The sequence below is a fragment of the Neurospora tetrasperma genome, assembly GCF_000213175.1.
Source record: "Neurospora tetrasperma FGSC 2508 unplaced genomic scaffold NEUTE1scaffold_3, whole genome shotgun sequence".
Taxonomy (NCBI): domain Eukaryota; kingdom Fungi; phylum Ascomycota; class Sordariomycetes; order Sordariales; family Sordariaceae; genus Neurospora; species Neurospora tetrasperma.
In genome coordinates this window covers 2,971,701-2,999,629 of record NW_009799101.1, presented here as the reverse complement: position 1 = coordinate 2,999,629, position 27,929 = coordinate 2,971,701, and the positions used below count along the sequence as shown (strand labels likewise).

The following is a 27,929-nucleotide window of genomic DNA, read 5'->3' as shown; positions in this document are numbered from 1 at the left end:
TACGCTAGACTAGGCCATGGCCACGCCACCGTTGAGCTGAGTCTGGCCGTGTAGATAATGTGAACGTGATGCGTCTGTGTTGCTGTGTCGTTGTGTCCAAGTCGGTGGAGAATCTCAGAAGCTCAGTGTTCTTGGCCTTATTCCTAGCCTTTGAGTGAAGATGGTCGGGGTTCACGGCGCAATACTACCGCCCACCTGTCTCCGCCACACGTGGAGTGTACGGCAAATGTCCCTGCAAGTGCAAGCCTCCCTGCCTCCCTGAGTGCAACCTTTTCCGCGGCCTGGGAACCCGGATTTTCTGTGAGTGAGGTGTCAGTACACCAAGTGCAAGAACTCCACCAAGTGCCGATCCTTTGAGCGGCCCCCCACATATCAAGTTTACCCCTTAATTAATATTGTTCGATAGCGTGGTACATGCTGAAGGCTCTTTGACCACCTTCAGGTTGGCTATTTCCAGAGTCCTAGCGTAACGGCGTGTATACATGGCATAATATTATGGTGCATCTGTGCGAGAATCACTCGTTCACTGGTCTTGGTTATCCTCTCCCTTGTCAAAAGAAAGTCCAAGTCAAGTCTCACTCTAAAACAAACGCTTTTTTAAGGATTGAACTGGTGCCTGAATTGTTAGTGTACTTTCAAGGATCTTTACTTTGCTTAGCTTGAAGAAGATCAACAGCCTTGAAACCGACATCACTTCAGCTCTACAAGTCTGTTTATGAAATTGCTCTTAGAGACGGCAATAAACCTTGTGTCCATATTGCCGCTGAGCCACTTCGCCCTTTCATCTTACGAACAAAGATACTAACACCTGTGATGCCTTCATAAGAGGAATGAACAAGAGACGATCTGCGACCCTGGTCAAAACTCAACAATTGGGCAATTTGGGAAACCTGCCATCATCTGGAGTTCTCCACAGACGCCTTGTCGCTTGCACATTGCGGAGAAATGAGAGAATGCAACGGTCCTTATTGAACGATCTAGCAGGCGTCCCCTTGCCACTATCTATTCTGCTGATATCAAAATAGTTGGAGCAATTCTACGGCACTCGCAAGCGAAAGAGGCTTTCAAAAAGTCGGTAGAGTCGGGGCAACAGGTACACGGCGGTGACGACGGTGAGTTGAGGCTAGAGTGGCGCAACGGGAAGTGATCGACGCCGGAGTCGGGAATCTGGATGGAACCCCTGAGCGGACGACGTCGATCAATGGAACCTACCAAAATGCCGTTGTTGTTTTCTTCAAGGAAAAACAACCCCTGAACGGCACGTCCCTAAGATCCATTGTGGCATCTGCAACCCAATGTCTCAACTTCACTGCTTCATCTTGCATTCGTAGTCCCTGATCTGCACAATAAGGTGTTGTCTCAGTGTTGAAGAAAACGTGCTGGGAATGGAATCATGTCGATTGCACCAACGCTAGATCGAAGTTTATCGCGCTGGTGAATACCACTAACTGGAATATCAAAACACCACCACGATGGATTTTGCCCTCGTCTTGATATCGTTAGGCCCGCTGTCACGAGTACACGCAAAGGCCTCATCAGTCTTGTCATGGATGAGCCTGCCAAGCCATTAGTGCATTCACATGGCACCTTTGAATGAAGCTGTGATGGAGTCTCTCCTAGCCTCACCTCAGTCACCGTGCCAGCTTCAAGACGCTACAGCTGAATTATTTGCGGAGACTCTCAGTCGTTGACAGGCCTTGACACCAGGCTCATTGAGATCTGCGGCACCAGCTGGGTGGTTCAAAGCTTCGAAATCCTTGTTCCCAAGTGTCGTGGCCGTGGAGAACGCGTTCACCGTTTACGCCCCTCCACCAAATTCACCGTAGCTGCCACTGACGGCTTGTCCAACTTCACCAATCCAGCGAGATTGGCCGAAGGGGAGAGAAAGGAGACACCGCCTATCGCTATGACGCTAAGGTTGATGGCGAACAACCCGCACAGACAATATCGCCGACATGGGGGTGAGATGAGGAGGTCAGAATCGACGACAAACTTGTATATAACTCGAGGTCATCTTCCTCCATCAACCGGTTTCTTCTCTCTCATCATCACACACTCACAACACTCCTTCACTACTACAACTAATACCTAATACACACCAGTCATTCTTTAATACCAACATCCAACTACTCTTACATTCTTTAGATCCATTCTTTTCAATCACCAACCACCAACAACCGCAAACATGAAGTTCTTCAGCGCTGCTCTCTCCGCCGCCACCATTGGCTCCGCTCTTGCCTCTCCCATCCTCGGCTCTGCCTGCGGTGGTCAGGGCGCTGCCCCCTCCGGCATCAACGGCCTTCCCTCCGGTGCCGCTCTCCCCTCCGGTGCCGCTCTCCCCTCCGGCGCTGCTCTTCCCTCCGGCGCCGCTATCCCCTCCGGACTTGCCTCCCCCATCAACGGCGATAACTTGGTCCCCGCCCCCGTCCAGACCTTGACCTCCGCCACCACCCTCTACCAGACCTGGGCCACCACTGTCTCCGACTCCAAGACCCAGTACCTCACCTCCGGCTTGGCCGTCCCCACCGGTGTTCCCTCCGTCCCTTCCACTGGCAGCGCTGGTGCCGGTGCCATCAACGGCAAGGCCCCTGTCGTCATCGTCAAGGAGGTCACCACCATCGTCCTCAACATCGACGTCCTCGTCAAGGCCGACATCGCCCACATCCTTGAGCTCCTCGAGGTCAAGGCTGGCGTCGACGCTCAGCTCCTCCTCGAGGCCCTCGTCAGCCTCCAGGGCCACCTCCACACCGTCGTCACCGGTGTCGTTCCCCAGATCACCGCTCTCATCCGCCCCGAGGTCGGCCTCGTCGCTGGTGAGCTCCAGATCGTCCTTGACCTCATTGCCGATGTCGAGATCCTCCTCAGCCAGGTCGAGAACTGCCTCAAGCACCTCGTCGCCACCGTCAGCCACGACGTCCTCAAGGTCATCGGTGCTGAGCTCAACCTCGTCTCTGGCCTCCTCCTCCCCATTGCTACTCCCATTGTCAACTTTGCCCTCCGCGCTGTTGTCGGCCTCCAGATTGAGGCTCCTCAGCTCGTTGCCCAGATCCAGGCCCGCGCTCACTCCATCAACCTCCTCGCTGGTGGCCTTGTCGGCTTCCTTAGCGCCACCCTCAAGATTGTCCTCTAAATTCTTTAACCTGCCCGGTTTTAGATTCAAGAGTGCGATGCTCAGATGATAGGCGGATGAATAGTACGAGTAGAAGTGGAGGAATGAGAAGGAGAAGGATGAGTGGGAAAGAGTAGGAGTAGGAGTTAGGAAAAAGGAGTGGAGAGGAGTGGAGTGTCGGGGGAGTCAGACAAAACATAGAAAAGCAGTGGACAAAAAAAGGGGAGGAAGAGGAAGAGGATAGGAGTGGGGAGTGAGAGAAGGGGAAGAGGGGAAGAGGGGACGAGGAGTCGAGGGGAATAGAGTCGCATAGAGGTAGCCAAGGGTATAGATCGGGAGGAGTTCTTGCACATAAATCATTGGGGGGTCCTTTGCTCTGAACGTAGAGAGTAGTCAATAATTGTCTTTAATAGAGGTAGCTAGCTGAACAAAAGAACTTGGTTGTTTGAAAAAATATCTCTCTTCGACTTGTGACTTGGTGCAATGATCTTCTGGCTGGCGAATCGGCTCACTGGTAAAACAATCAGCTTAAGAATTCAAATTTCTAAATCTACTCCTCTTTCCAGATCCATCTCATCGGGCAAGACACCACGGAGCCGACTTCTGATCCTGACCCTGATCCACACGCACCTTCAGTTCCAAATCAGCAGGCACGTTCAGAACAAACTTTAGTCGTCCAAAGAGTGTGCCGTATACTAAGATTCAATTCATGGAACCTTCCTCACTCGGGGTAAGTGGGTGTTACGGCTTCCTCGGTCGACTCCCCGCCTTTTCGTAACTGGACCTCGCAGTACCTCCAAGGCAGCATCGTCAGCGAAACAGATATCTTTCGTCTGGAATATTTCCTCCACTTGGATTCTGATCCTTCTCTTCTCGACTCTTATTAGACGAATAAAGCAGGTTTCATCCGGCAGGTAGGTATCAAAAGTCATCAAGGTTCCCGATCGTTAATGCGCCCGCTTTGTTCTGTGAGAGATTTCATCTCGTATTTCCGTTTGTTTGGTGATTACCTTGAACCAACTATCAACTCACTCATCCGACAATTGGTTGAGCAAGATGATTACCTTGGCCACCATTGTTGTCGACCTGCACGTGGATCACTCCTGTGAATCCTACCTTATATATCACAAATTCACCTACGCTCTTTATGTTCTTAGCCCTTGCTCCGTCAATCAACACGCGTTCACACCATTCTTCTAAGTCTTGAGGTTTCGTTTTCGTTCCCACCGTTCACTGATATACTAAGTATAATGAACAGGTCATTCGGCATTGGACTGTACGTGATTGGTTGATGAAGACCTGAAAGCAGATGGAGACCTGCCGAGAATGTTGATTGAGATGGAGATGGAAAAATCGGTCTTGAGAGACTTTTCTATGGTCAAGTTCCGACTGAAGTCTGACGAGGAGGACGAGACTAGTGCGAGTGAATACCTAGAGGTAGTAAAAGATTGCCCGAGAGATTGACACCACGGGCCCTTTTGCAGTGATTCTGAAGATGCAACAGAGGCACAGGAGAATCGAGATCCGAATGACACCCCACAGGTACAGAAATTACCAGTGTAGGACGAAAAAACAATCTTATGTTGGGTTGTCTGTTAGCTGGATACTCCTGGTGTTTGGACGAAACCTAGCGGTATCCCAACTATCCCAAACCTTATAAGGATGCATTGAACTAGTTTTCTTCAGCACTGGTAGAATACGCTTAGGCACTGATTGGAAATGCATCAAAGGATTTAACATAACATATTCAGCATCGAAACAAGCATACCTAGGTAGTCAAGATTGATCAGGCTTCAGTCATGGACGAAACGCGTATCGAGATATCATGACGCCTAGGGAAGTTAACCCAAGGTCCTGAACACACAAACAAACTAGTGTCAAAATAGACGGTACATAAGGTCGAGTCAATGAGCAGACAGACGAGAGTTCGATGTGTACAGGTATCTTGACACTTTGAGGACAGTTTAGGGGTTTTGGTTCCTTGGAGGACTGGTATCTTGCAAACAAACAGAGCATCATTGGACTGTACACACCTGCTACGATTGTGAGGACATCTCTTCATCTTCTCTCGAACTGTATATAGATCGACATAATGTTCTTCGGGGAAGCCACGACGCATTGCATGGTTATTCATCGGGAACCTTCATGGGTCAATATCCATCGCCGTAGTGAAGGTGAGGGATATCCACAATGGGATATGTCAACACCAGAATTGGGTAGTTTTTCCATCAATAGGCAAGATGGCCGAGCGGTCTAAGGCGCTACGTTAAGGTTAACCCTTAATCTGAGTTTAATCTCATATCCGTAGTCCGAAAGGGCGTGGGTTCGAATCCCACTCTTGTCAATTTTTCATTTTTCCTTCATCCATCATATGAATGGCATGGTTCACCTTTTTTTTCTTCTTTTCTGCTTGGGTCTGGGGTTGGGTATCTTGACTGACCGAGCGCGGGTGAACCAGACAGCCACTATTTAGCAAGAGACCTGATCCCGGGTCGGTTCCGGCAGTGGACTGGGGTACCATAGGCATCGAAATGGAGAATGAGGAAACGTCGGATTTGTCATGAGGAATCGTGCAGGACGATATGGGCATGGTGGCATTTTCGAGTTTCGCATCAGATGAGAGTTTGTCCTGGTGGTAGGGCAGTGCGGCCATTCAAGAGATTTGGCGCGGTTGTTCATTGGGTATCGAGTGGTGTACATGGCAGTGAAAAATATAGAATCATCTTTCTCTTACTTTCCTCCCCTGTTTTCTTCTTCAAGGCACGCTGGTCTTGATCTGGATGCCGTGCCACTGCTTGACCAGGTCACCGAGAGCGGCGTTGACCAGACGTTGCTGCTTAAGCATGTTGAGGCCACGGAACTTCTCGGAGCAGATGTCGACGCCATACATGGAGCCGCAGCCTCCCGAGATGTCTCGCACGACGAGGTTGGTGGGCGCAAACTCGCGGACCAAGATATCCCAGACCTGGGCCTCTCCCTCGTCCAGATCTTCCGGCTTTTCCGGGACAGCGCTCGCAGGCTGTTCCGAAGCTGCGGTAGAGTATGTCCTCGAGGCAAGGCGAGCCGGGGTGTGAATGGTGCGCTGTTGAAGAAGAGCAGAGGTAGAGTATGCGGCAGGTGCAGCGAGGCGTGTAGAAGCCGGCGAAGAGAGAGCCCTGCTTGGCGTCTGGAGAGAAGCGAGTCTTTGGGAAGCCTCGGAGCGGAGGCCAGCTCTGCTAGCACGAAGACAGGCTCTGCAAATCATGGTGAAGGGGGCGTTGCGGGAATACGGTAGGCGATTCAACAGGGAGTGGTAGTTGGCGGCTCGAGTCTGTGACGGCAATATAATCAGTTTAAGTCTTCGCAGGCGACCCGGCGCGGTCGAGTGGAAGACGTACCTTGTGTAGTCACAAATGTTGTGTTTGACTGTTAGATCTGAATGGTTCGTTCAAAACGACGATGCAATGCTGGGATGGGATGACAGGAGTGTCAACTGAAGTCACTGTGGTGGTGTTCGTCTCGATCAATGAAGTTCATCCAACGACGGCAACCTGCGGAGAGCTTCGTGCTCCCGGCTCGGTCATCAATCTTTGGGAACCTTTGATTGGCTGAGACTTCTCCAAAAGCCGAGAGACAACCCACTGAGCCTGCCAGGTCGGCAATTCTTATATGCCGCCGGCAACTTTCAAGCTGCAGGAACGCAAGGTGAGATGTTGCTCACACCGTCCATCAACTTGAGCCGAAGCTACCGCCATCATCAAGCCATTCTCACAACACCATCACTATATGTACACCAGCTAAATTCCGATCCTAGTTCTTGTTTCCTCCCGCTCTCAATGATGGCTCTTGGCCAGTTCAAGGTCAACGGTCATGTGAAGCTCACCGCCCCGATCAGCTCAACTGGGTGAGCTGTGTAGACATGGACAGCCAGATTGTTGGGGCTTTTCCATCATGTCTCATTTCTCTATATCCTACATGCCGTCTGGTCCTTCATTGTTGAAGCATACGCACCAGTATCGGTGTTATTGGCTCCCCGGTTTCTTCACGCATGCGCCTTTCCACGTTTAAGCTACCTACCTACAGTACAGCACTTTGTTTCACCTTGTCGAACCACCACTCAACGGCCATCTTGAAAGTCACTGCATACGCTTATCTCGACTCCCGAGTTTGTGGCTGCTGCATTCATGCCGTTCGGGCGTTCTGTGTAGCAGCTTTCATATAGAACCCAAGCCCGTTTCGGAACTCTGCCGAGTTGGCTCAGGATGGTATTTGTTTTTATAAGACAACATCTGAACATGTCTGGCGATGTCAGACGATACAGAGTGAAGCACCCGTCTCGCTGCTTGATGGATGGCATAGTCTGATTTCCAGCCATGCTGGCCAGCTGCCTTCGCCAAAACCATGACTCTACGAAATCAATTAGTCCCAAGATGTGGTTCGCTTTCGCTGTCCCGTTTTAGCAGGTCCTCTGGTCTTTAACTGATGCCCTTGACCTGCTCGTCCAATCTTGGTCCAGGATAGTTCCTTGGTTGGGAGTCATCGGCGTCGGTCTCGTCCGCTGGAGGCCTTTCCAAGCAACCCATTCACTGCAGCAACAGGGTTTCATTGTTGCTCTAGTCAACCTAGTCAGTGGGACACTGTGAAGGCGGGGCGACGCAGGAACATTCAATTCCAATAGCAGCACCTGATGGCATCCCAACTGCCTATTCGAGCCTACCTTTACACCCTTCACCCCCTCCAATTACCACCCAAGAACGTGGTGACTTTGCGTCTGGCCGAGGCTCTGCTGTGCTTTATACCGCCTCCGATTCCAACTCTGCAAAAGGAAGCTATCCAAAAGAAAAATAAGCACACATCTCATCTAGAAAAACAGGAAAAGGAAATTCGCCATGGATCGTCTGCTGGCGTCGAAGTCTCGAGGCAGTAACTGAATCATTCGCGTCACTCAGTGGCTTTGGACGACATGTGTGTGGTCAAGTATCATCACTGTACTGTGGCGGATCAATCGTGGAAAAGGCAGCTACCATGGTGATAAACGTTGGCATGTTATCTATTAGTCTAGCCGACTGATAACAACAAGAATTCACCACCAAAACTACAAAAGTCACAAGGAAAACAAGCCCCGGCAAGGCCAAGCAATCACTTAAAGACGTTGGAAAAGAGAAGGCAAAAAAGCTTCGCATTGCCAAGCCTGTGTCCAAGATCTTGGGTGTCTGTTGTTGTTCACATGGGACTTCTCAGCTTCTCTTTGGTGCTGTTGCCATGTCCCTGTCCGCATGTCGTTAGCAAAGTCTAATATGTAAACATACAACGAATGCCCAGCCCTCGGATCACAGTAATTGACGGGAACATGGTCGGAGTCGGACATGTCAAAAGACACAAGGTAACCTGCATTGCAGAGGGATCCTCACAAACGAGATCTCCCTTCCCTATGCAAGCACAACAGCGTCCCATTGCCTAGTGCAATGTGCTCACTCAATGTGCTACTATTCCCATACAGTCCCGTCAGTACTGGTTTGGTTGTTAGTTCGATACCTCGTGTCAACTTTCTCATGCGTTTTCATAGCTAACTAATGCGTCATCCTACCTTGAATTCGCTATTTCTGATATTCAAAATACCTTATCAAATCCTACTAACGCCTTTTATCATTCGTGATAGCCATTTTGATTTGTCCTTGCGAGGTTTGGGACTATTCGGGATAGATTTCGTCTTGTGTACCAGGCTAACAAACAAACCAGCATCGGACTCCAGCCAAAGAGCCAAGACATGCCTCAGTGGTACCGTTACTCTGCAGTAGCATTTTACGCTGCCGTCCCATGCAAGAAGACGAGCAGAAGGAACAAAAGTCGCCCTCCGGTAAATTAAAATTACGGATGGCTTCTTGGCCACCGCAATCGGCCACTTTAGAGTTGTATCGACCGTCGTGGAGCGATCGACCTGCCTCGTCGAGAAAGGTGCCATAAGCACGCCTTCACAGAGGTTGCCGATGCAGATGGTCCAATAAGCTTAATCAATTGTGCCCAGATAAGGCCCTTGGTCCTTTAACTCGGCCGCCATTTGCTCTCCATGCCCTGGTCGACCTTCTGTCGTCCTTCCTGACCTGGCATCGCTTCCGGTAGCGCCCCCCGCATACCATCCCGGTCGCCGCTCTTCTTCCCTCCTCGTCTAAAGTGGGTTCTGATATTCGGGTCCCGAACATCGTCAATTTAGACGGATCATACCATGCCGTTCACTACGCGATGGAAAAAATGCATATATACCTACCATGGTGCCGCCTCATCCTCCGCCCGCTCAAGACCTACGAGTGTAGCGCCGAGACGATCCCGCAGCCGTCAGTCTACTTCGCAGCTGCTTCGCTCTCAGACGGTGGTCTCCCCTCCCATCCTTTGACTTTCTCTCTCTGCCACAAGTGAGAAAGACATCATTCATCATGGTTCGTCTTGGTTTGGCCACGACGCTCCTTGCGGCTGCGTCTTTCGCCCAAGCTGCCCAACAAAAGGCCCCAGCGGTTGTCCCCGGTGCCTATATCGTCGAGTACGAGGATAGCCATGTAAGTTTGGACAGACTTTCAAGCGAGCGGGATGCCTTATGCTAATCATATGTGCTTAATAGGATCCTACCTCCATCCTCGCTTCAATCAAAGGTGATGCCACCATCCGCAAGGATATCCGCCATGAGCTCTTCAAGGGTGCTTCCTTCCAGTTCAAGGACCTTAACAAGGCCGATGACCTCGCCAGCAAAATTGCTGCCATGTCTGGCGTTAAGGCCCTGTACCCTGTCAGGCGCTACTCTATTCCCGAGCACACGGTTCACTCCACTGGCAGCGCCGTCCAGGAGGTTGTCGCCAAACGTGACACTGGCAACGACACCTTCTCCCCTCACCTCATGACCCAGGTCAACAAGTTCAGGGATTCCGGTATCACTGGCAAGGGCATCAAGATCGCCGTCATCGACACTGGTATCGACTATCTTCACCCTGCCCTCGGTGGCTGCTTCGGCCCCGGCTGTTTGGTCTCATACGGTACCGACTTGGTCGGGGATGACTTCAACGGCTCCAACACTCCCGTCCCTGATTCCGATCCTATGGACACATGTAATGGGCATGGCAGTCATGTCAGTGGGGTGATATCCGGGAATACCAACAACCCCTATGGCATCATTGGTGCTGCCACCGATGTGACCCTCGGTGCTTACCGTGTGTTCGGCTGCAGTGGTGATGTCGGTAATGACATCCTCATCGAGGCTTATCTTAAGGCCTACGATGATGGCAGTGACATCATCACCGCCTCCATTGGTGGTGCCTCTGGTTGGCCCGAGGACTCTTGGGCTGCCGTCGTCAGCAGGATCGTCGAGAAGGGTGTTCCCTGCCTTGTCTCTGCCGGAAACGATGGTGCTACGGGTATCTTCTACGCTTCTACTGCCGCCAACGGCAAGAGGGTTACCGCTGTCGCCTCTGTCGACAACATCCTTGCCCCTGCTCTTCTCAGCGAGGCCTCTTACTCTGTCGCCAACGGCTCTCTTTCGACCTTCGGCTTCACCGCTGGCTCTCCCAGTGCCTGGGCCAATGTCAGCCTTCCTGTCTGGTCTGTCAACTTCAACACTGCCGATACTGCCAACGGCTGCGAGGCTTTCCCCGATGACACCCCTGACCTCTCCAAGTACATCGTTCTCATCCGCCGTGGCACCTGCACCTTCGTCCAGAAGGCTCAGAACGCTGCCGCTAAAGGAGCCAAGTACATCATTTACTACAACAACGTCTCTGGATCTACCAAGGTCGATGTCAGCGCCGTTGCAGGTGTCAAGGCCGCTGCTATGGTCACTTCCGAGACCGGTGTTGCCTGGATCAAGGCTCTTCAGGCCGGCACTCAGGTCACTGTCAACATGGCTGATCCTGAGACCGCCCCCAAGAACCTCAACAACTTCCCCAACACCGCTACCCCTGGTTTCCTCAGCACCTACACATCTTGGGGCCCGACCTATGAGGTTGATGTCAAGCCCCAGATCTCCTCTCCCGGCGGTATGATCCTTTCCACCTATCCTCGTGCTCTTGGCTCCTATGCTGTACTTTCTGGTACCTCCATGGCCTGCCCTCTTGCTGCTGCCACCTGGGCCCTCGTCATGCAGAAGCGTGGCACCAAGGACCCCAAGGTCCTCGAGAACCTTTTCTCCGCCACTGCCCACCCTAACCTCTTCAACGATGGTACCAAGACCTACCCCATGCTTGCCCCGGTTGCCCAGCAGGGTGCCGGTCTGATCCAGGCCTGGGACGCTGCCAACGCCAACGCCCTCCTCAGCGTCTCCAGCATCTCCTTCAACGACACTGAGCACTTCAAGCCCCTCCAGAGCTTCGAGGTTACCAACACTGGTAAGAAGGCCGTCACTTACCAGCTCGGACATACCAGCGCTGCTACCGCCTATACTTTCGCCAACGACAACTCTATCGGCCCTGCTGCCTTCCCCAACGAGCTGGTCGACGCTAAGGCTACCCTCGTTCTTACCCCCGCCAAGCTCACCCTTAACCCTGGCCAGAAGAAGACCGTCACCGTCCTCGCCATTCCCCCCTTGGGTCTCGATGCCAAGCGCCTGCCCGTCTACTCGGGCTACATCACCCTTAACGGCACCGACTCCACCGGCTACTCGCTCCCTTACCAGGGCGTCGTCGGCAGCATGCGCTCTGTCACCGTCCTTGACAAGCAGAACAGCTACCTCAGCCAATCCAGCGACGCCACCTACGCTCCCGTCGCTGCCGGCACCACCTTCACCCTGCCTCCCGCCGGCAAGGCAAACGACACCCTGTACGCCAACACCGTCTACCCGACCATCGTGCTTACCCTCAGCATGGGCTCTGCTGAGGTTCATGCCGACGTCGTCAACTCCAAGGGCAAGACCATCGGCCAGGTCCTCACCTTCCCGGCCCGCTGGAACCCCCGCGGTACTTTCGAGTGGAACTGGGATGGTGCCCTCTCTGATGGCACCTACGCCCCTGCTGACACCTACAAGATCACGCTTAAGGCGCTCAAGATCTACGGGAACAGCAAGTGGCCCCTGGACTGGGAGACTCAGACTACCGAGCCCTTCACGATTAAGTATGCTGCAAAGAGTAAGAGGGCTTTTACTGCCTGATTGGAGGCAGGGATATGATACCCCAAGTTGCTGAATTGGATACAAAATGATGAGATGCCTATAATGTGGATGATCTAATGAAATATACAACTTCTTGTATGGTTTTTGCAATCTATATACCTACAATGGAAATATATAATAATGAGCGGGCTTTAGCCTAATACAAAGTTCCAATAGTACTATGCTGTTCGACAGTCCGATGCTGGTTTATTTATTAGTTTGGTACACTAGGAATTTTTAGTAATACACTAAGTATTCCTAGTAGTCCACCATACATAGTGCACTAGACGAAACCTTTTCCTAATAGTTCCAAAGCTCACTAAGACAAATCAAAAGGCATTAGCAGGATTTTATATAGCATTCTGAATCTTAGAAACAGTGTATCCAAGGTAAGATTATGCATTGATTAGCTATAAAAACGCATAGGAAAATTGACACAAGGTCTCGAATTAACAATCAAACCAGTACTGGACTGTACAACATGTCTTAAAGATTTACCATTAAGTCTTCCGCTTATTTTTACTTACCTCATTTCAATCTCTGAACTCCTTGCCTGGAAATCTATCTTCCAGATTGTTTGTCGCCTGTCATCCGATGCTGTCATCCCAACAATCCCTCCAAACGAAACAATGGACCCATGTCTATATCCAAAGGGATGGGATGAAATAGACCCGATCTGCCGAACAATTGCGGGATGCCCCGCAAAATGTGTAGCGCCGCCTAGGTACAGCGGGACGATCCACTGAGCTGACAGTGAAATGCCTTGACAGCGGCGCCGTATGGCATCTGATCCATTACTGCGCCCTGTCATCCCGTGTTTTCCCCTGAGTGATACCTTTTCCCTGCCTGTCTCGTCACGGTCCTAGACAAAATGCTTAAGACCTTTGACATTATACCTTGGGCATACCCTTATTACGCATCTAAGCGTCTTTGATACACCCCTGAACTAATCTTTTAGGCAGTCCCTGGGTAGCAATATCCCAAAGAGACTCTCGCCGATGTGTTTTCGAATTGTCGTAATCCCTATTATAGTTTTGCAACGGCCTTTCTTAACTACAACGAGCGGTATCGGAATGCAAAAGTCTCGTAATTTTGTCGTGGACGAGCCTGTGATTCGCCCGGTGATCCCTTTCAGCTCCTTGAGGTCGCGACCTACTGCACAGATACGGCGCAGCCCGGGATGCGAATCTGACAACCTCCTTCATACAGATAAATTTTCATAATGTCGAGATGGCATGACAACTTGAACAAAACCTACCAGTGGTTTTTTTTGCTTTTGGAAAGGGGCCTCCTTCGCAAATCGTCAATTATAATGGGCGAGGTGACAGCTGGGGTAGACAGGCAGCTGAAACCACCAATGAGCCCATCCCTGGTGTACCTAAGTTTCGCGACTTTCAACTGCCATGATGTCATCTTCAAGGTACACTACAGTCCAGTACTGGTTTGTTTGTTAGCTCAAGACCTCGCGTCAACTTCCCTATGCGTGATCTTACCTTGAAAACACCATTTCCTATATCCATTATATTATATTAATTCCAATCAATGCCGTGATCATATACACCCAGCCATTCCGATTTGTCCTTGTGAACTTTGGGACAATGCGGGATAGGTTTCGTCTAGTGCACTATGTCTACTCAGGTATACTACCAGGCGTGCTTAGTGTACCAAACTAACATACAAACCTGTACTCACTCACATTCCCCAGAAGTCCCCTACACTAGTGCAGAACCCCCAAGGAACGTCATCCAGTGGATGAGAGGAATCGGGGCTTGGCCGTCCGCCCTGAATCCGTCTTGTTTAACGTGTTTCGTTATTCTCCTATTCAGCCATTGCTTGGTGTGCTTTGGTGTGACTTGAGATGGATCATCATCAAGTTAGTTAACTGCCGTGCTCTTGCAAAGTATTCTTCTCCCCAGCTCCAAAACAAGGGTTCCCTTTCCCCCAGCCTTTGTCGGTTTTGTATCGAATGAATGCTTGCCTGAAAAGTAGAGGTAGGGATCTGAATACATTAAAGGAGCAACGCATTGGCAAAAGCTATCAAGCTCACTTTATGTAACTCGGTTACTATAGCCGGCTATAAGCCTCCCCCTGATCGATCATTCATCTGCTTACGAAAGAAAGCAAGCAAGACTTAAAAAGAAGCTTTCCCTCCTCCCCACTTTACAAACCCGACTTCACGATCCAGCGCCATCAACTTACTTAACTTGCTTACGAGAAAAACAAAGGGAAAGCACCACCCATCCAAGCGGCCATTCAACATGACCGCCTCAACCGACTCCCCGAGAGGTACTCTTCACTACGAGGTCAACCCTCGCCAAAACCACAACCACAATCACAACCAAGACAATACCAACGACACACCTGAAAACCAACCAACCAAAATCCCCTTGCGAATCGCCATCCTCCTCAACTCCTACCGCTCCCCACACATCTCCTCCATCCGCGACTCCTACACACGCTGCTTCGCCTCCTTAACGCAATCCCCGACCTGCCGCTTCCAGCCTGCTTTATCCTTTTTCTACCCAGCCGACAACTTTTACTGCTGTCCCCAGGGTCCTCACAACGACCGGGACGGATGTTACAACGACGGCGGGGGTAATAATGGGGGGTCTGCGGAGTTGTCGGACGGGGCCTTGTCGTCTGATTGTTCGAACGGGTTTGGGGGTCGGTCCTCTTCGGACGACTCTGAGTCTGACGGTGGTCGAAAGAGCGAGGCTACTAGAGGTACAAAGGTTGATGCAAAAGCTAGTAGGACAAGCAGCAGCAGGATGAAAGAATTCCTGCCTGATCCGGCGGAATTTGACCTGATTGTTATCGGAGGAGGAAATGCTGATCCGAGGAAAAGACATGCGTGGATATTGAGGGTGCATGAATTTGTACGGCAGACGAGAAAGGAATGGCCAAAGAAGAAGATGGTGGGGGTTTGTTGGGGACATCAGACGCTGGGGCTGGTGATGGGAGGAGGGGAGGTGGGGGAGATGAGGTTGCCTGAGGTATGTTACTTTAGATTCTTCCAATCTGATAATAATGGTGATGTGAAAGAAAATAATGGCAAAATGGGCAATGCTAACTGATGCCCTGATGTAATGTAAACAGCTAGGAGTAACAGACTCGAAACTCACCCCCGCCGGGTTACGATTTTTCAATGACCGAGGGCCACCATCAACAGCAGGAGGAAAAGCAGAGGAAAAGAAGAGCTCGCTAAGACTTCATCAACACCATCGTCGACAGCTTGTTTCTACACCACCTAATTTTTACCAACTACTCGCCAACAATGAATGTCTCCTCTCACACGATAACAGCGTCTTGACGTTTCAAGGACATCCGGAGAAGGACGCAAAGGCGGCCAAGCTAAAGATTAGAGATGCGGCGAGATGGTGGGGTTGGGATTTGAATGATCCCAAAGCGATGGAAGAGGTGAAGGGGTTGATGGAGAGGGAACATGATGGGAATTGGGTGTGGGAGAGGGTGTTGGAATGGGTTTGGGAGGGTCTGAGGGAAGAAGGGGAGGGAGACAAGGGAAATGAGTTGGAGTGGAAGTTGTGATTTATGATCATGGCGGCTGGTGTGCTGGTCGCATCAGTCGCGAGCTATTGTTTTGATGATGGGTATGCATTTGTGCACTACGGGCGTCAATCATTGGGAGGGGATACCAAGTTGTTGTAGTTACCCTGTTGTTTGGGTGAAAGCGCTAGATAAGGAATGGGGGAATTGAATTGGAGTCATGTCATCGGTCTGAATCTTGTAATTTTGGCATGTGACCCGACTGTGTGTAATGACGTGTCGTCACAACGGCCGATGACTGTTTGCCGAATGTAACGGGAAGGACCCGGCGACAAGCGGTCGGGTCGGGGACGGATTGTGCACCGCTGTGACCCCACAACGCCGGTGCCTGGATCGCCCGTCGCTCGGACAATCCAAAATCCGTCTGTGTGTCCGGCCAGGTCCGGCGTGATCGGGAGGGGACTGGACCTGAGACCGGGTGGCCGCTGCCTGGAGGGCTGCCTGATGGGTGCCTGTAATGTTCCAGACCTGTTCTCGATCCGAGACGTTCGCATGAGGCGCGCCAGCCAGGTTGATCGATGGAGAGTGAAGAGTGTTCCACGGCAGTGAAGGCCCGGGTCTCAGCACTCCCCTCAGCGTCGCCCACCCATCCATCGGCCGGGTTCAGTTTGCGACCGTGAAAGTCTCGGCGAGGAAAGTGGTCTGTGCACGGAGCGCCAGGGAGCACCTTATCGGTTCGCCGCTGGAGCCCCTCCATTCTCCATTCCCAATTTTTTTTCTTCCCGCTGCAACACGCGGGCGACAGCGACACCAAACTTTGAGTGACTTCACCGTTGACGACATCCCTTTTCCATCCATTGCCTGTCCATACTCTTTTTACTCGCTTCATTTCCTTATTCCAGTATCGATCCCATCGAGTGGCCCGTCAATCCACCCAAGGTCCCTCTTGTCGTCATTAGCGCAATGCCATCATCGCCCAAGATGAAGTTCGTTCTGGTGTCAGGAGGTATGTAAACATAGACAATAAACAAATAATAATCTCATGTGAACAAAGGTCTAACTTGTCTGCGTTTTCCAGGTGTTGTGAGTGGAGTTGGCAAGGGCATTATTGGTAGGCAGTCTCTTCTCAACCTATTGAAGGGGAACAACCACCACGATCATCCTCAATCTCACTCATATGCATCGAGTCACTCAACTTGGATGCACGCCAAGTAAAAGAGAAAAACTCATGAGTCTGGCCTGTATCTGTGACATCACTTCAACATCCTCTCAAGGATGCATATGATGATGATGAACAGGCCCGTTTATCACATGTTATTCCTGGGCTTAATCCACTAACACCAATCAATAGCCTCATCATGCGGTCTCCTTCTCAAGACCCTTGGCCTCAAGGTCACTGCCATCAAGATTGACCCTTACATCAACGTTGATGCCGGTACCATGAACCCCAAGGAGCACGGCGAGTGCTTCGTCCTTCATGACGGTGGCGAGACCGATCTGGATCTCGGCAACTACGAGCGTTACCTCGGTGTCGACCTTGCCCGCGACAACAACATCACCACCGGCAAGGTCTACCAGCAGGTCATCGAGAACGAGCGCAAGGGCAAGTACCTCGGCCGCACTGTCCAGGTTGTACCCCACGTTATCGACGCGATCATCGACACCATCAACCGTGTCTCCAGGGTGCCTGTCGACAAGTCTGGCGAGGAGCCTGATGTCTGCATCATCGAGTTGGTATGTTGGTCCACTGTCCATTCATCAGTCATGGCGTCTGCTAACCCCCAATAGGGTGGTACTGTCGGTGATATTGAGAGCATGCCTTTCGTTGAGGCCCTCACCCAGCTCCGTCACAGAGCTGGCAAGAACAACTTCATCAACATCCACGTCTCTTACGTCCCTGTCGTCAACGGCGAGCAGAAGACGAAGCCTACCCAACACGCTGTCAAGAGCGTCAGGAGTGCTGGTCTCATTCCCGACTTGGTCAGTATCCTCATCGGTAGTCTGGTGATTCTTGCCTGCTAACTCCATTCCGCAGATTGCGTGCCGTTGTGAGAAGCCCCTTGAGCAGGGCACCATCAACAAGGTCGCTTCCAGCTGCCAGGTCGAGGTCAACCAGGTCCTTGCCGTCCGCGATATGCCCACCATCTACCAGGTGCCTCTTCTCCTTGAGGAGCAGGGTCTGCTCAGGGAACTTAAGGAGACCCTGAAGCTCGACGACGTCAAGCTCTCCCCCGCACGTGTCAGCCAGGGCCAGGAGGTCTGGGCCAAGTGGCAGAAGATTGTTCCCCTCGGTTACGCCGAGACCGTCGACATCGTCTTGGTCGGCAAGTACGTTGAGCTTCACGATGCTTACCTTTCCGTCATTAAGGCTCTTGAGCACTCCGCCATGCGCTGTGGCCGCAAGCTCAACCTCATCTGGGTTGACTCTGAGCACCTCGAGGAGAAGACCCAGAAGGAGGATCCCACCAAGTACCACAAGGCTTGGCACGATGTTTGTGTCGCCAAGGGCATTCTCGTCCCTGGCGGCTTCGGTCACCGTGGTACCGAGGGTATGATCCGTGCTGCCCAGTGGGCCCGTGAGCAAAAGACCCCCTTCCTCGGTGTCTGCCTTGGTATGCAGGTTGCCGTTATCGAGGCTGCCCGCAACCTCTGCGAGCTCAAGGATGCCACCTCTGAGGAGTTCGACGCCAACGCCGAGCACCGCGTTATCATCTTCATGCCCGAGGGTTCCAAGGAGAAGCTTGGCGGTACTATGCGTCTCGGTACCCGTTCCACTCACTTCCAGCCCGGCTCTGAGTTCAGCAAGCTCCGCGCTCTCTACGGCGAGGCCACCACCATCGAGGAGCGTCACCGTCACCGTTACGAGGTCAACCCCGATTACATCGAGAAGCTCGAGCAATCTGGCCTCATCTTCATCGGCAAGGACGACTCCGGTGAGCGCATGGAGGTTGTCGAGATCAAGGACCACCCTTACTACGTCGGTGTTCAGTACCACCCCGAGTATACCAGCCGTGTCCTCGACCCCTCCCGCCCTTTCCTCGGCTTCGTTGCCGCTGCCATCGGCTGCCTCGACCAGATCACCAAGGAGATCCTCCAGGATGCCGGCTTCGCCAACGGGAGTATCAACGGCGCTCACTTCTAGATTATCGACAAACGAAGGCAAGAGCACAACGATGACGATGCATAGGAGTTGCCCGCAGCGAAGGGCATGGATCCAATTTAAGAGGAGGACTACTATGACAGCCACCGGTTTCGAGGCCAGTCACAATACCCAGGGTCAGCAGCACACCCTTCGGTTCGACGAAAACATCACCAACTTTGGTTACCGCTCAAGACTGTCCCTTCTGATGACATGAACATCAGCATTTGGGCACAGCACCAGCAGTAGCAGCAGCGCAGTGCGAAAAATCGGAAAAAAGACGAAAAGGTTTAAAGATGGGCATGAATGACTGGTTTACGGAAAAATTATTTGGGTGGTGGTTGCATTTCAAATCGCTTTGGGAACGCGGCGTTGTTTGCTTCATCTTTTTACAGTAACTGCTAGATAGTAGATGGTGTCTTTTTACTACCACACTACACACTCATACCTTATATACCCCTTGTTAATAGTTACTTGGTGAGCATCAACTCCTCCATCTCTCAACCACTCTATAGGGAATCTCTCGCTAATTTTTTTTCTAGGGCTTTAACGCTTTGCGAACTGCGAACGTCTCGCGGCTCTCCCTGGCTCAGGGGTCAAGGTGGAACCGTGGAGTTTTGTTAGTGGCGACACCTTCAGGTCTTGGGACGACACGCACTCCACTAGGGCCTTTGTCTAAATTGCCGTTGCCGGGGAGAGTTTGTTTGCTTTTCTGGCCTCTTCTCTCCTGGATATGGTAAACATTTGTTTGCATGGAGTTTTATAGACTTGGGGTTGCGTGGACAATTGCATAGAAAGGGGTTCTGGCGTTTTCTGTTTCTAGACAAGACACATTCTCAGCGAGATGCAATGATAGAGCGTGTTTATGACCACAGCTACTAGACAGGTATTAGTACCCGTCTGTTGTTATAATGAATGGTTCGTGAGTGACAACTTACCATTACTACCTCTTAACCAGAAAGTAAGTCAACCTCTTGCAGTGTCTCGACGGACGCCCTTCTCTTCCCTGATGACATGCACTGAAACCAAAATCTTACGAAATCATCGTCAAAAGCCAAGTGTCCTGAAGCCCAATCAAGTGATTTGGAGGAATTCATAACGTCATCACCAAAAACATTCATATCACAATTTAGCACGTATAGTGATCACGAGTACTTTCTTCGCAAAATCTTTAATCTATCCTCTTTTGACTTTTACACCCTTTCCCATTCCTAGTTGCCTCATCTAATTCTACACTCCGCAGTCCCCCAAAGACCCCACCATTCACGCCCCAAAGGCCTCCTCATACCCTGTCAAACAAAACCGATACCTGCCCCCAGCGCCCTTCATCTTCTGCATCACCTCCTTTAGGTTTTCCTCATTAATCTTCACCTCCTCCACCCACGTCCTGACCCCCTTGTCCGCCGCAAGCTGCAGCATCTCCAACGTCTCTCTGCGGCTCCCCAAATGACTACTCCCGAAAAAACACCCGTTCTTCAAGAACGTCTGGTTCCGCACCCGAATCCCCTCCTCGTCTTCAGGTAATCCCACACTCACCCACTTTCCATGGACATCCAACAAGCTCAAGTACGCATCCAGGTCGAACCCCTCAAAGCTGTTGGCCGTGTTGATGATCAAATCAAACGTCATAATGTGTTCTTCGTTCCAGTTGGGGTCGGCAGTAGCGAGGAAGCCGTCGGCGCCCATTTTGCGGGCGTCGGCTTCTTTGGAGTGGGTGCGCGAGATGACGTAGACGGTTGCGCCGAGGGCTTTGGCGAACAAGAGACCTAGGTGGCCGATGCCGCCGAGGCCGACGATGCCGACTTTCTTGCCGGGGCCGCAGCCGTTGCGGACTAGAGGGGAGTAGGCGGTTAGACCGGCGCAGAGCATGGGAGCGGCGACGGTGGAGGGGAGGGCGTCGGGGATTGGGAAGACCCTATCATATAAAGGGGCACAAATGGGTTAGTTGGGCTTTTAAAAGGAAAGAGAGGGAGGGGAAGGGAGAGGGAAACGAAAAAGAAAGAAGACAAAGATGACGAACCAGTGCTCGTGGGTGCGAACGTGGGAGGAGTAACCGCCCTGGCTGACGATGCCGGTATCAGGCCACACGGCGCCATAAGTGTCTAGTTGCTTGCGACAGTACGTCTCGTTGTCGTTCTTGCACTGACGGCAGTCGAGGCAGGAGTAGGACTGGGCGCCGACGCCGACACGCTGCCCGGGCTTGATGAGAGTTACTTTGGGACCGACGCGGAGGGCGGTTCCGACGATTTCTATGGGTTTCAAGCCAGTCAGTCAGTCAGTCAGTCAATTAGTCAGTCTTGGGGTTCAATAGCTGGTTGACGGAGAGGCGCATCATATGTAGGGCAAGGACCGTACCATGTCCAACAGCAAGAGGGAACTTCTGCTCGCCCCACCCGCCGCTGATGGTGTGAACATCACTACCGCAAACACCACAGCACTCGATCTTGATGTCGACGTCGTAGTCGCCAAAGGGCTTGGGTTGGAACTCGTTCTTGTGGAACTCGGTCCAGGTCTCGGGACCGTTGACCTGGAAGCCGGTGAACTTTTCGGGGACAGACATGTTGGGGATTGTGTACGTATGAAGCAAGAACGACAAGCAAGTGACGACGTATAAAGGAAACAAGCAAACACGACCAAGAGGACTACACAATGGGGTGTTCCCGAGTTATAAATACACTCACGGACATGCGGATGATCAACACACGGCAACAAAGTTACCGAGCATGCCAAACTGTTCTCCCACTGCCTGCTTATAACAGTTCAGCCGGAGGGCATGCCCTTCGGAAATCTTTTGCCCATAAGGGGGGCAGATCCGTCACTAGAAAAGCGTACCATACCGGACGTGACATAAGCCCCCCGCGGCTTTTCCCATTTTCTGGAAAATATCGCGGGATTCCTACCCACTCTGGCGGATCCATCCTACTCCTGGAGAAAAAGCGACAAGCTGAATCATCTGATGTAAGGAGGAATATCGTAGATACCTTTATCATGAGGGGTCTCCCCCCGCCATGCCCCGCGATAGATACGGGTATAAGTCTCGTTTTCTGAGGAAAGGGTTCATTGGGGGTTGAGTGATAGCCCCACGGAGAGAGGAAGCTAAGGCCAAAGGGGCTCAGGGTGTAACTCTATTTATCCACGAATCAACTCGTCGCATTGTGCTTGCTGATCGATGGCTTTGGTGACCTCGACGACCATTGAAGTTGCAGAGATGCACCTGTTCAACAGCAGAAGAGTTCTCCAAGTTCATGGAAGCTTGGTCAAGGTTAGCTCATGGCAGATGTATGTCGATCCGCTTCTGTTGCTATCCAAAGTCTCCAAAGCGCTTGTTGGACTCGCTCAATCTGCTATCACGCCTTTTATCTAGCCATAATTCCTATCACCCCCCGAATCAAGCCGTCCTCTTCTTCTGCAACCTCTTCCCCGATTTATACAAGCCCACATCAGCCAAGAAGGCAATCCTCATCGATGCGCCAAGGTAGACAAACGGGATGTTGCCCCAATCGATGGCATTCCACGTTGACGGACTCCAGTAGATGTTCATTCCCAACTCGCGAACCGTGTAGAGATGTCCGATGTCGCCAATCAACAGACAGAAAAGCACGGTCTTCCAGACGTGGATGTCCGAGGTTGACCGCAGCACGAGGGCTTCGTTTATGGCGAAGAAGAGATACAGGTTGGCGAGTTGGGAAAGCACGATGGACGTTCCCAGCGGAATCGTCTCAGGAGCCGAGGCGGCATGCGTGAGCTCGAGGTAGGCCTTCTTGTCGAAGTAGGCGTAATATGCGCCAAGCAGAGCGGAGAGAGGTTCGATGAGGAGGAAGAAGAGGCGGTAGAGGAGCGGGAGGGAGAATGCGGATCCTTGAGGTTGATTTGCTACTGTTGCTCCAGCAGGAGCTTGTTTGTCTGAAGCCATTTATTTCCAATGGAAGTAACTGTGAGCTCGTAACGCCGTCAAGTTGTTGTTGGCCGCGTGTGTTGGGGCGCGTTGGAGGAGGAGGTTGCGCTGATGACTGACTGACGGGACGCAGCCATGAACCTTGTCTGTGGTTTTGGTGCAATCACCCAATTCACCTCGCTCTGTCTTTAGCCCGAAGCGTGCGGATTGGAGCTTGGGCCATTCAATTGCTGAGGGGTCCAAGAAATACTATGCAGTAGATGGATACCTTATTCTGCCCATCTGAGAATTGACACCGCCTGCCTGTTTCGTTCGAGCCAGCGAAATGGAATGACCTGATGGCCCGGGCACTCCTTATCTGCTAACCACTCACCTCACCAACCGATAAGCAGAGAGAGGGCTTACGAGCCCTAAGTCTTGGCGTGTCTCCGCAACTTGGGACCCATCCAACTTTTCTTACCCGCAGTCCATCACGACGGCCGCCTTGAGACTCTTGCAATCGACGACGACCGACCAATCGACCCGATATCGACAATCGCCAAAATGTCTGCCCCTCAGCTCAACAAGATCGCGGCCAACAGCCCCTCTCGCCAGAACCCTTCTGAGCTTGAGACCGCCGTCGCTGGCGCCCTCTACGACCTTGAGTCCAACACTGCCGACCTCAAGGCTGCCCTCCGCCCTCTGCAGTTCGTCTCTGCCCGCGAGGTATGAAATCTCGACACCGCGAAAAAAAACAAAAAACCGAAGACTCTCCGAGTTCCTGTTCCGGCGTCGGCGCACACCACGAGAGCCAGAAAGACACACCACGTTTTTCGCCTCGAGCCGAAAAGTCGCTTCTGGGAAATATGATATGAGAATATTGGAAAGGGGCGGGCAGCCAGGCACAAGCAGCAGCGGTGCCCAGAGGGTGCATGATGATTGAATCCTGAAAAGAATGGACACAAAATCACCATGGGCACTTGCAGGCGTGTGTCTGTTGCTTGCTCGCGCCCAGAGACCATATACACATCAGAAATACCATACAGCGCGCCGCGGAATAGGACGGGAGCGGTCCAAGGATTGATATCCCCATGGTCATCCTGGAGCTCGCATGCTGACTTTTGGTCTGGAATAGATCGAGGTTGGCCACGGCAAGAAGGCTATTGTCATCTTTGTCCCCGTCCCTTCCCTGCAGGGCTTCCACCGCGTCCAGCAGCGGTAAGTTTCAATCTCTTTATATCAAACCTTGCAGTGATACTAACTTGCCCCCCCCCTTCAGTCTCACCCGTGAGCTCGAGAAGAAGTTCTCTGACCGCCACGTCCTGATTGTCGCTTCTCGCCGTATCCTCCCCCGCCCCAAGCGCTCCAGCCGCTCCCGCAACACCCTCAAGCAGAAGCGTCCCCGTTCGCGCACCCTCACTGCCGTCCACGACGCCATCCTCACCGACCTCGTCTACCCCGTCGAGATCGTTGGCAAGCGTCTCCGTGTCAAGGAGGACGGCTCCAAGACCCTCAAGGTTATCCTTGACGAGAAGGAGCGCGGCTCCGTCGACTACCGCCTCGACACCTACTCCGCCGTCTACCGCCGCCTCACCGGCAAGAACGTCCTCTTCGAGTTCCCCCTCGTCTCCGCTGAGTTCTAAACGGTGGACGCAATGGGCGTTTGAGTGTCTGGGCTGGAGCACTCCAAGGGTGATTATTGGGTTAGGGCTCAGATGATATTCGGGTTCGGTTCTCTTGCAATGCATGCATGGCAGTACAAAAGGAACGGCGTCTAGCTAGCTTGTCTCTGGAAAAAGGGCAGGCATGGGTTTTCCCCTACTACCTGTTATCCCTTGTGTTGTGCACTATCAATGCCAACATTCAAATACTACTGCGTTATGGATTGTGGGATACATCTTGTCCATATTTGCGATCATGTGCTCGTCGCGTGTGTCCCTCGCCTTATGTGTTTGTCCTGCAATTTCTATGGTCGTTGCATGATTTTAAACGCCGTCATACATATGACACCCTTGAACCGTGCCCTCAATCGTAAACATCATTCCTTGACTCTAACCCCCCGAATCCAATAAAACTCATTTTATCATGACCGCTCACAGACACCGTCTCACAACGTCCTCGCAACCCTTCCCAACCCCAGCACACACCAATACGCCAACTCTCTCTTCTCCTTCCCACCATCCTTATTTCCTCCCTTTGCGCTACTCAACCCAGGCATGATCTCATCCTCGGGTGCCTCCGCCTCCCACTCGATCCTCACAAACATGGGTATCTCCAGCACATCTTCATCCTCCTTGATGGGTCCCCTTCCATCCCTCTTGGCCGTCTGCACCAAACTGGCGGGTATCACCTCAATCACAATACTCGTCCAGTTCCTTCCCCTCTCCCACACTTTGCCTACTTCCGGTCCCAATTCCTCCCCGGCCAGACTTGCGCCCCCCGCCGTGCCCGGCCGTAACGTGCCTGCGCGTTTACGACCACCTGGGCCTGAACCTTCGGGCCCTGTGGAGCTGGAGAGGTTTTGAGATTGAGAAGAGGAGGATGTGGCGTTGTTATCTTTAAGCGCTTCCTCCCAGACGTCCGTGTTGGAGTCTATTTCGAATTGCGGACAGAGGATAGTGACTTTGGCAGGGAACCTGCCGGGGGTGGTGGCTGGTGTGGCCAAGGTAACTCGCACGGATTCGAAAATGGGGTTCTTGAAGGTTAACACGAACTGGGCCGGCTTCAAAGGCTCGATGGTATCCGGTGGTAGGTTCGGCATCGGTGGCGGGGTCAGGCCGGGGATGATCAGCTGCTTGATGGTGATGGTTGGAATGTAGTTACCCGCTATCAGACGAATGCGGAAGCGCGTCGTGGTCACTTTGCTCTCGGGCTTGCTGATGATGTGGCGGCACTGCGGGCAGCGCTTGGAACGCTTGGTACGCAGGAGGTAGGGAATCGGACGCAGCGACGAGGTGAAGCGCGTGAGACCGTGGAGGGGCGAGGCGCCGAGATAAGGGGCTTGAGACTGGAGTTGGGTGGTGGAGGCTGTAGAGGAGTAGGCATCGAGGCCGGTGGTGGATTCAAAGTCTTGGAGGGCGGTGATGGCGCTAGATTCATCGAGCGAGGCTAGTTGCAGACCTTCGGAGGGAGCAAGTGCTTCGCGCATGGTGCCCGGTCGCGACTTGGATTTCTTGTCGTGCAGCGAGGAGGAGCCGGTGTAGAGCGACATGATGCGGGAGAGAGAGGCAGGCGCGTCGAAGCCTAGGTTGCCCAGGGCGGCGGAGGGGTCGCCGCCTACTTTGCCGGTACCATTGGCGTCGGAGAGCTGGTTCTGATAGAAGGACTTGAGGTTGGCGAACTGGGTTTCCATGTCCAGGAGAGTGTCTAGGTCTTCTTCTCCCTGGCCGGTGCTGCTGCCACCGCCGGCGCCTTGGGAGGCCTGTTCCTTCCGTCGCTCCTTGCGCTCTTTCGCTGTCAACCTCGTCTCGCCGCCGTTTCGTAGCTTGGCCAGTTGCATGTGGATGCTGTTCGGCTTGTCGAACTTGATGCCTATTTCGGTAGAGCTCCAGTTGCAGTAAGAGCATGACAAGATGTAGGAGCCCGAGTGGGAAGAAGAGGCATGATCTGGACTAAGCAGCTGGTTTGGGTCTGGTGGTGTCTCGACGTGGTTCACAGCGAGGGGCCCGGTGCATATTGGGCACTGGAAGCAGCTTCGGGTACATCTGAGGGGAGAAGTTCCATGTTAGTCAAGTGTGAGGAAGTAGGTAGACGACGTGGCATCACTGACCTGCTCCCCTCGCTCCTAATGTTGCTACTCGGCACCTCAAACAGACAGTTGGGGCAGTAGTAGCAAACGATCTCCTCGGCTACACATCGTGGACAGCGGATCTGGTGGCAGTCCTCACAGAAGGAGAGATACTCTAGCGGATAGAGGCTGTAGTTGGACCGGGCAGCACGAGGGTCAAAGGTATGGTCGTCGTCATCCTGAGCGGCGCGAGACAGGCCTTGGGCGGTGACGTCGGGGGTCCTCTTGGTGTAGGGGTTGAGCTCTGAGCAGGGACACCGGATATAGGTGTAAGGATTGAAGGGCGCCATGGGAGTGTCGTAGAGGTCCTCTTGTGTTATTGGTAGCGGTAGCTGGTCATTGGCGGGATCGGATTCGGAGGGTAGTGGTGGTGATCGTAGCCCGGGGAACCACAAGCCACTGCCGGTAGTGGTGTCTCTGATTCGGCTTTGGGTGAGGCCTGGGTGGAAAGCGGGGAGTCTGTTGTTTCCAAACATGCATGCAGAGTCTCGTGGGTTCGGCTGGGGAGGGGGGCCTGAGTTGTTCGTGTGCGCCAGTCCAGTCCAGTCCGGATGCTTCAATCGATGTCCATCGTCGAAGAAGGAGTGGGACGGCAGCGCGGGTAAGGTGGGGGAGGGGGGAGCGGGAGGGAGGGAAGGATGTCCGATGGTGTGGCGGGAGAGATGGAGGCCGGAGGGGACTTGGAGCTTCTCTTGACGCGCCTGACGCGTTTGGACCTGGAGTACCCTTGCTCCTGGAGATAACGCCCGAAAGTTGAGGTCCAGTGGGCAGCTTTAGGGCACACGGCAGAAGGCAGCAGTTCCCCCATTGCGGGGGAGAATATGCGATTACACACATATCCCTAACCCCCACCGTAACGAGAGAATGTCCATGCCCCTTGAGCTCCCAACTGCTGTCCTCTTTCTTTCACATTCCACTTCCCGGGCCTCTTTCAACTTTCGAGTCTATCAATCATCTCTTTCCTCATCACAAAACAGTGACACTTTGCAGAAGCACCTTGAGACCACGACTGGACACCTTCAACTTATCAATGATCCATGCGCTTCTTCTGGCCGTATCATTACCTGTCCATTTGTATCCTGTAACTCTTCCAAACGCTGACCTCCTTCTCTGCTGCCCGCGCTGTCCACCTTGAACAAGGAGCCGCCTCCATTGCCAAAAATGGCTTTCTGCTGCTCTCGAACTTCCTGTCTCCCCGTCCTGTCGGCGTCGTCTATCATCCGGTATCCGAGACACGACCCAGACGGCGGGATGCCACCCCAAGAGATTGATAAGCTGGACTAAAACCCGCCAAAAGGCGAGAAAAACCAAGACAAAAGAGGCACCGGTGGCAGGATCCACGACATCCCATCATCTGCATCATGGCTTGTGGCGTCTATAGTGACTGGCGTGATACGGCGCCAAAAGAAGGCG

The 27,929-nt window shown here is 52.6% G+C and overlaps 9 protein-coding genes across 9 annotated transcripts; 5 read left to right on the top strand and 4 right to left on the bottom strand.

Moving 5' to 3' along the window:
* Positions 1-2,057: 2,057 nt before the first annotated feature.
* NEUTE1DRAFT_117008 (uncharacterized protein) lies at positions 2,058-3,561 on the top strand (the record flags this gene model as incomplete). Its single annotated transcript, XM_009852741.1, has 1 exon — positions 2,058-3,561. The coding sequence occupies one exon, from the start codon at positions 2,186-2,188 to the stop codon at positions 3,128-3,130; it is 945 nt and encodes a 314-aa protein (XP_009851043.1).
* A 2,187-nt stretch (positions 3,562-5,748) lies between these two features.
* On the bottom strand, positions 5,749-6,570 carry NEUTE1DRAFT_63372 (uncharacterized protein; the record flags this gene model as incomplete). Its single annotated transcript, XM_009852740.1, has 2 exons — positions 5,749-6,419; positions 6,487-6,570. One exon carries the CDS (start codon positions 6,351-6,353, stop codon positions 5,865-5,867), a length of 489 nt encoding a protein of 162 aa, XP_009851042.1.
* Positions 6,571-9,325: 2,755 nt separating this feature from the next.
* Positions 9,326-12,376, top strand: NEUTE1DRAFT_82047 (uncharacterized protein; the record flags this gene model as incomplete). The annotated part of the gene is made up of 2 exons (XM_009852739.1): positions 9,326-9,639; positions 9,702-12,376. 2 exons carry the CDS (start codon positions 9,520-9,522, stop codon positions 12,210-12,212), a joined length of 2,631 nt encoding a protein of 876 aa, XP_009851041.1.
* Positions 12,377-14,470: 2,094 nt separating this feature from the next.
* Positions 14,471-15,946, top strand: NEUTE1DRAFT_82044 (uncharacterized protein; the record flags this gene model as incomplete). The annotated part of the gene is made up of 3 exons (XM_009852738.1): positions 14,471-14,765; positions 14,988-15,205; positions 15,309-15,946. The coding sequence occupies 3 exons, from the start codon at positions 14,471-14,473 to the stop codon at positions 15,756-15,758; spliced, it is 963 nt and encodes a 320-aa protein (XP_009851040.1).
* A 751-nt stretch (positions 15,947-16,697) lies between these two features.
* NEUTE1DRAFT_122293 (CTP synthase) lies at positions 16,698-19,325 on the top strand (the record flags this gene model as incomplete). The annotated part of the gene is made up of 4 exons (XM_009852737.1): positions 16,698-16,722; positions 17,068-17,450; positions 17,505-17,696; positions 17,752-19,325. 4 exons carry the CDS (start codon positions 16,698-16,700, stop codon positions 18,856-18,858), a joined length of 1,707 nt encoding a protein of 568 aa, XP_009851039.1.
* A 674-nt stretch (positions 19,326-19,999) lies between these two features.
* Positions 20,000-21,465, bottom strand: NEUTE1DRAFT_63362 (uncharacterized protein; the record flags this gene model as incomplete). The annotated part of the gene is made up of 3 exons (XM_009852736.1): positions 20,000-20,770; positions 20,876-21,104; positions 21,211-21,465. 3 exons carry the CDS (start codon positions 21,413-21,415, stop codon positions 20,119-20,121), a joined length of 1,086 nt encoding a protein of 361 aa, XP_009851038.1.
* Positions 21,466-22,083: 618 nt separating this feature from the next.
* NEUTE1DRAFT_122291 (uncharacterized protein) lies at positions 22,084-23,038 on the bottom strand (the record flags this gene model as incomplete). Its single annotated transcript, XM_009852735.1, has 1 exon — positions 22,084-23,038. The coding sequence occupies one exon, from the start codon at positions 22,766-22,768 to the stop codon at positions 22,244-22,246; it is 525 nt and encodes a 174-aa protein (XP_009851037.1).
* Positions 23,039-23,246: 208 nt separating this feature from the next.
* On the top strand, positions 23,247-24,643 carry NEUTE1DRAFT_117006 (40S ribosomal protein S7; the record flags this gene model as incomplete). The annotated part of the gene is made up of 3 exons (XM_009852734.1): positions 23,247-23,455; positions 23,865-23,947; positions 24,009-24,643. The coding sequence occupies 3 exons, from the start codon at positions 23,294-23,296 to the stop codon at positions 24,370-24,372; spliced, it is 609 nt and encodes a 202-aa protein (XP_009851036.1).
* On the bottom strand, positions 24,612-27,129 carry NEUTE1DRAFT_122289 (uncharacterized protein; the record flags this gene model as incomplete). Its single annotated transcript, XM_009852733.1, has 2 exons — positions 24,612-26,433; positions 26,499-27,129. 2 exons carry the CDS (start codon positions 26,990-26,992, stop codon positions 24,837-24,839), a joined length of 2,091 nt encoding a protein of 696 aa, XP_009851035.1.
* Between the last annotated feature and the right edge of the window lie 800 nt (positions 27,130-27,929).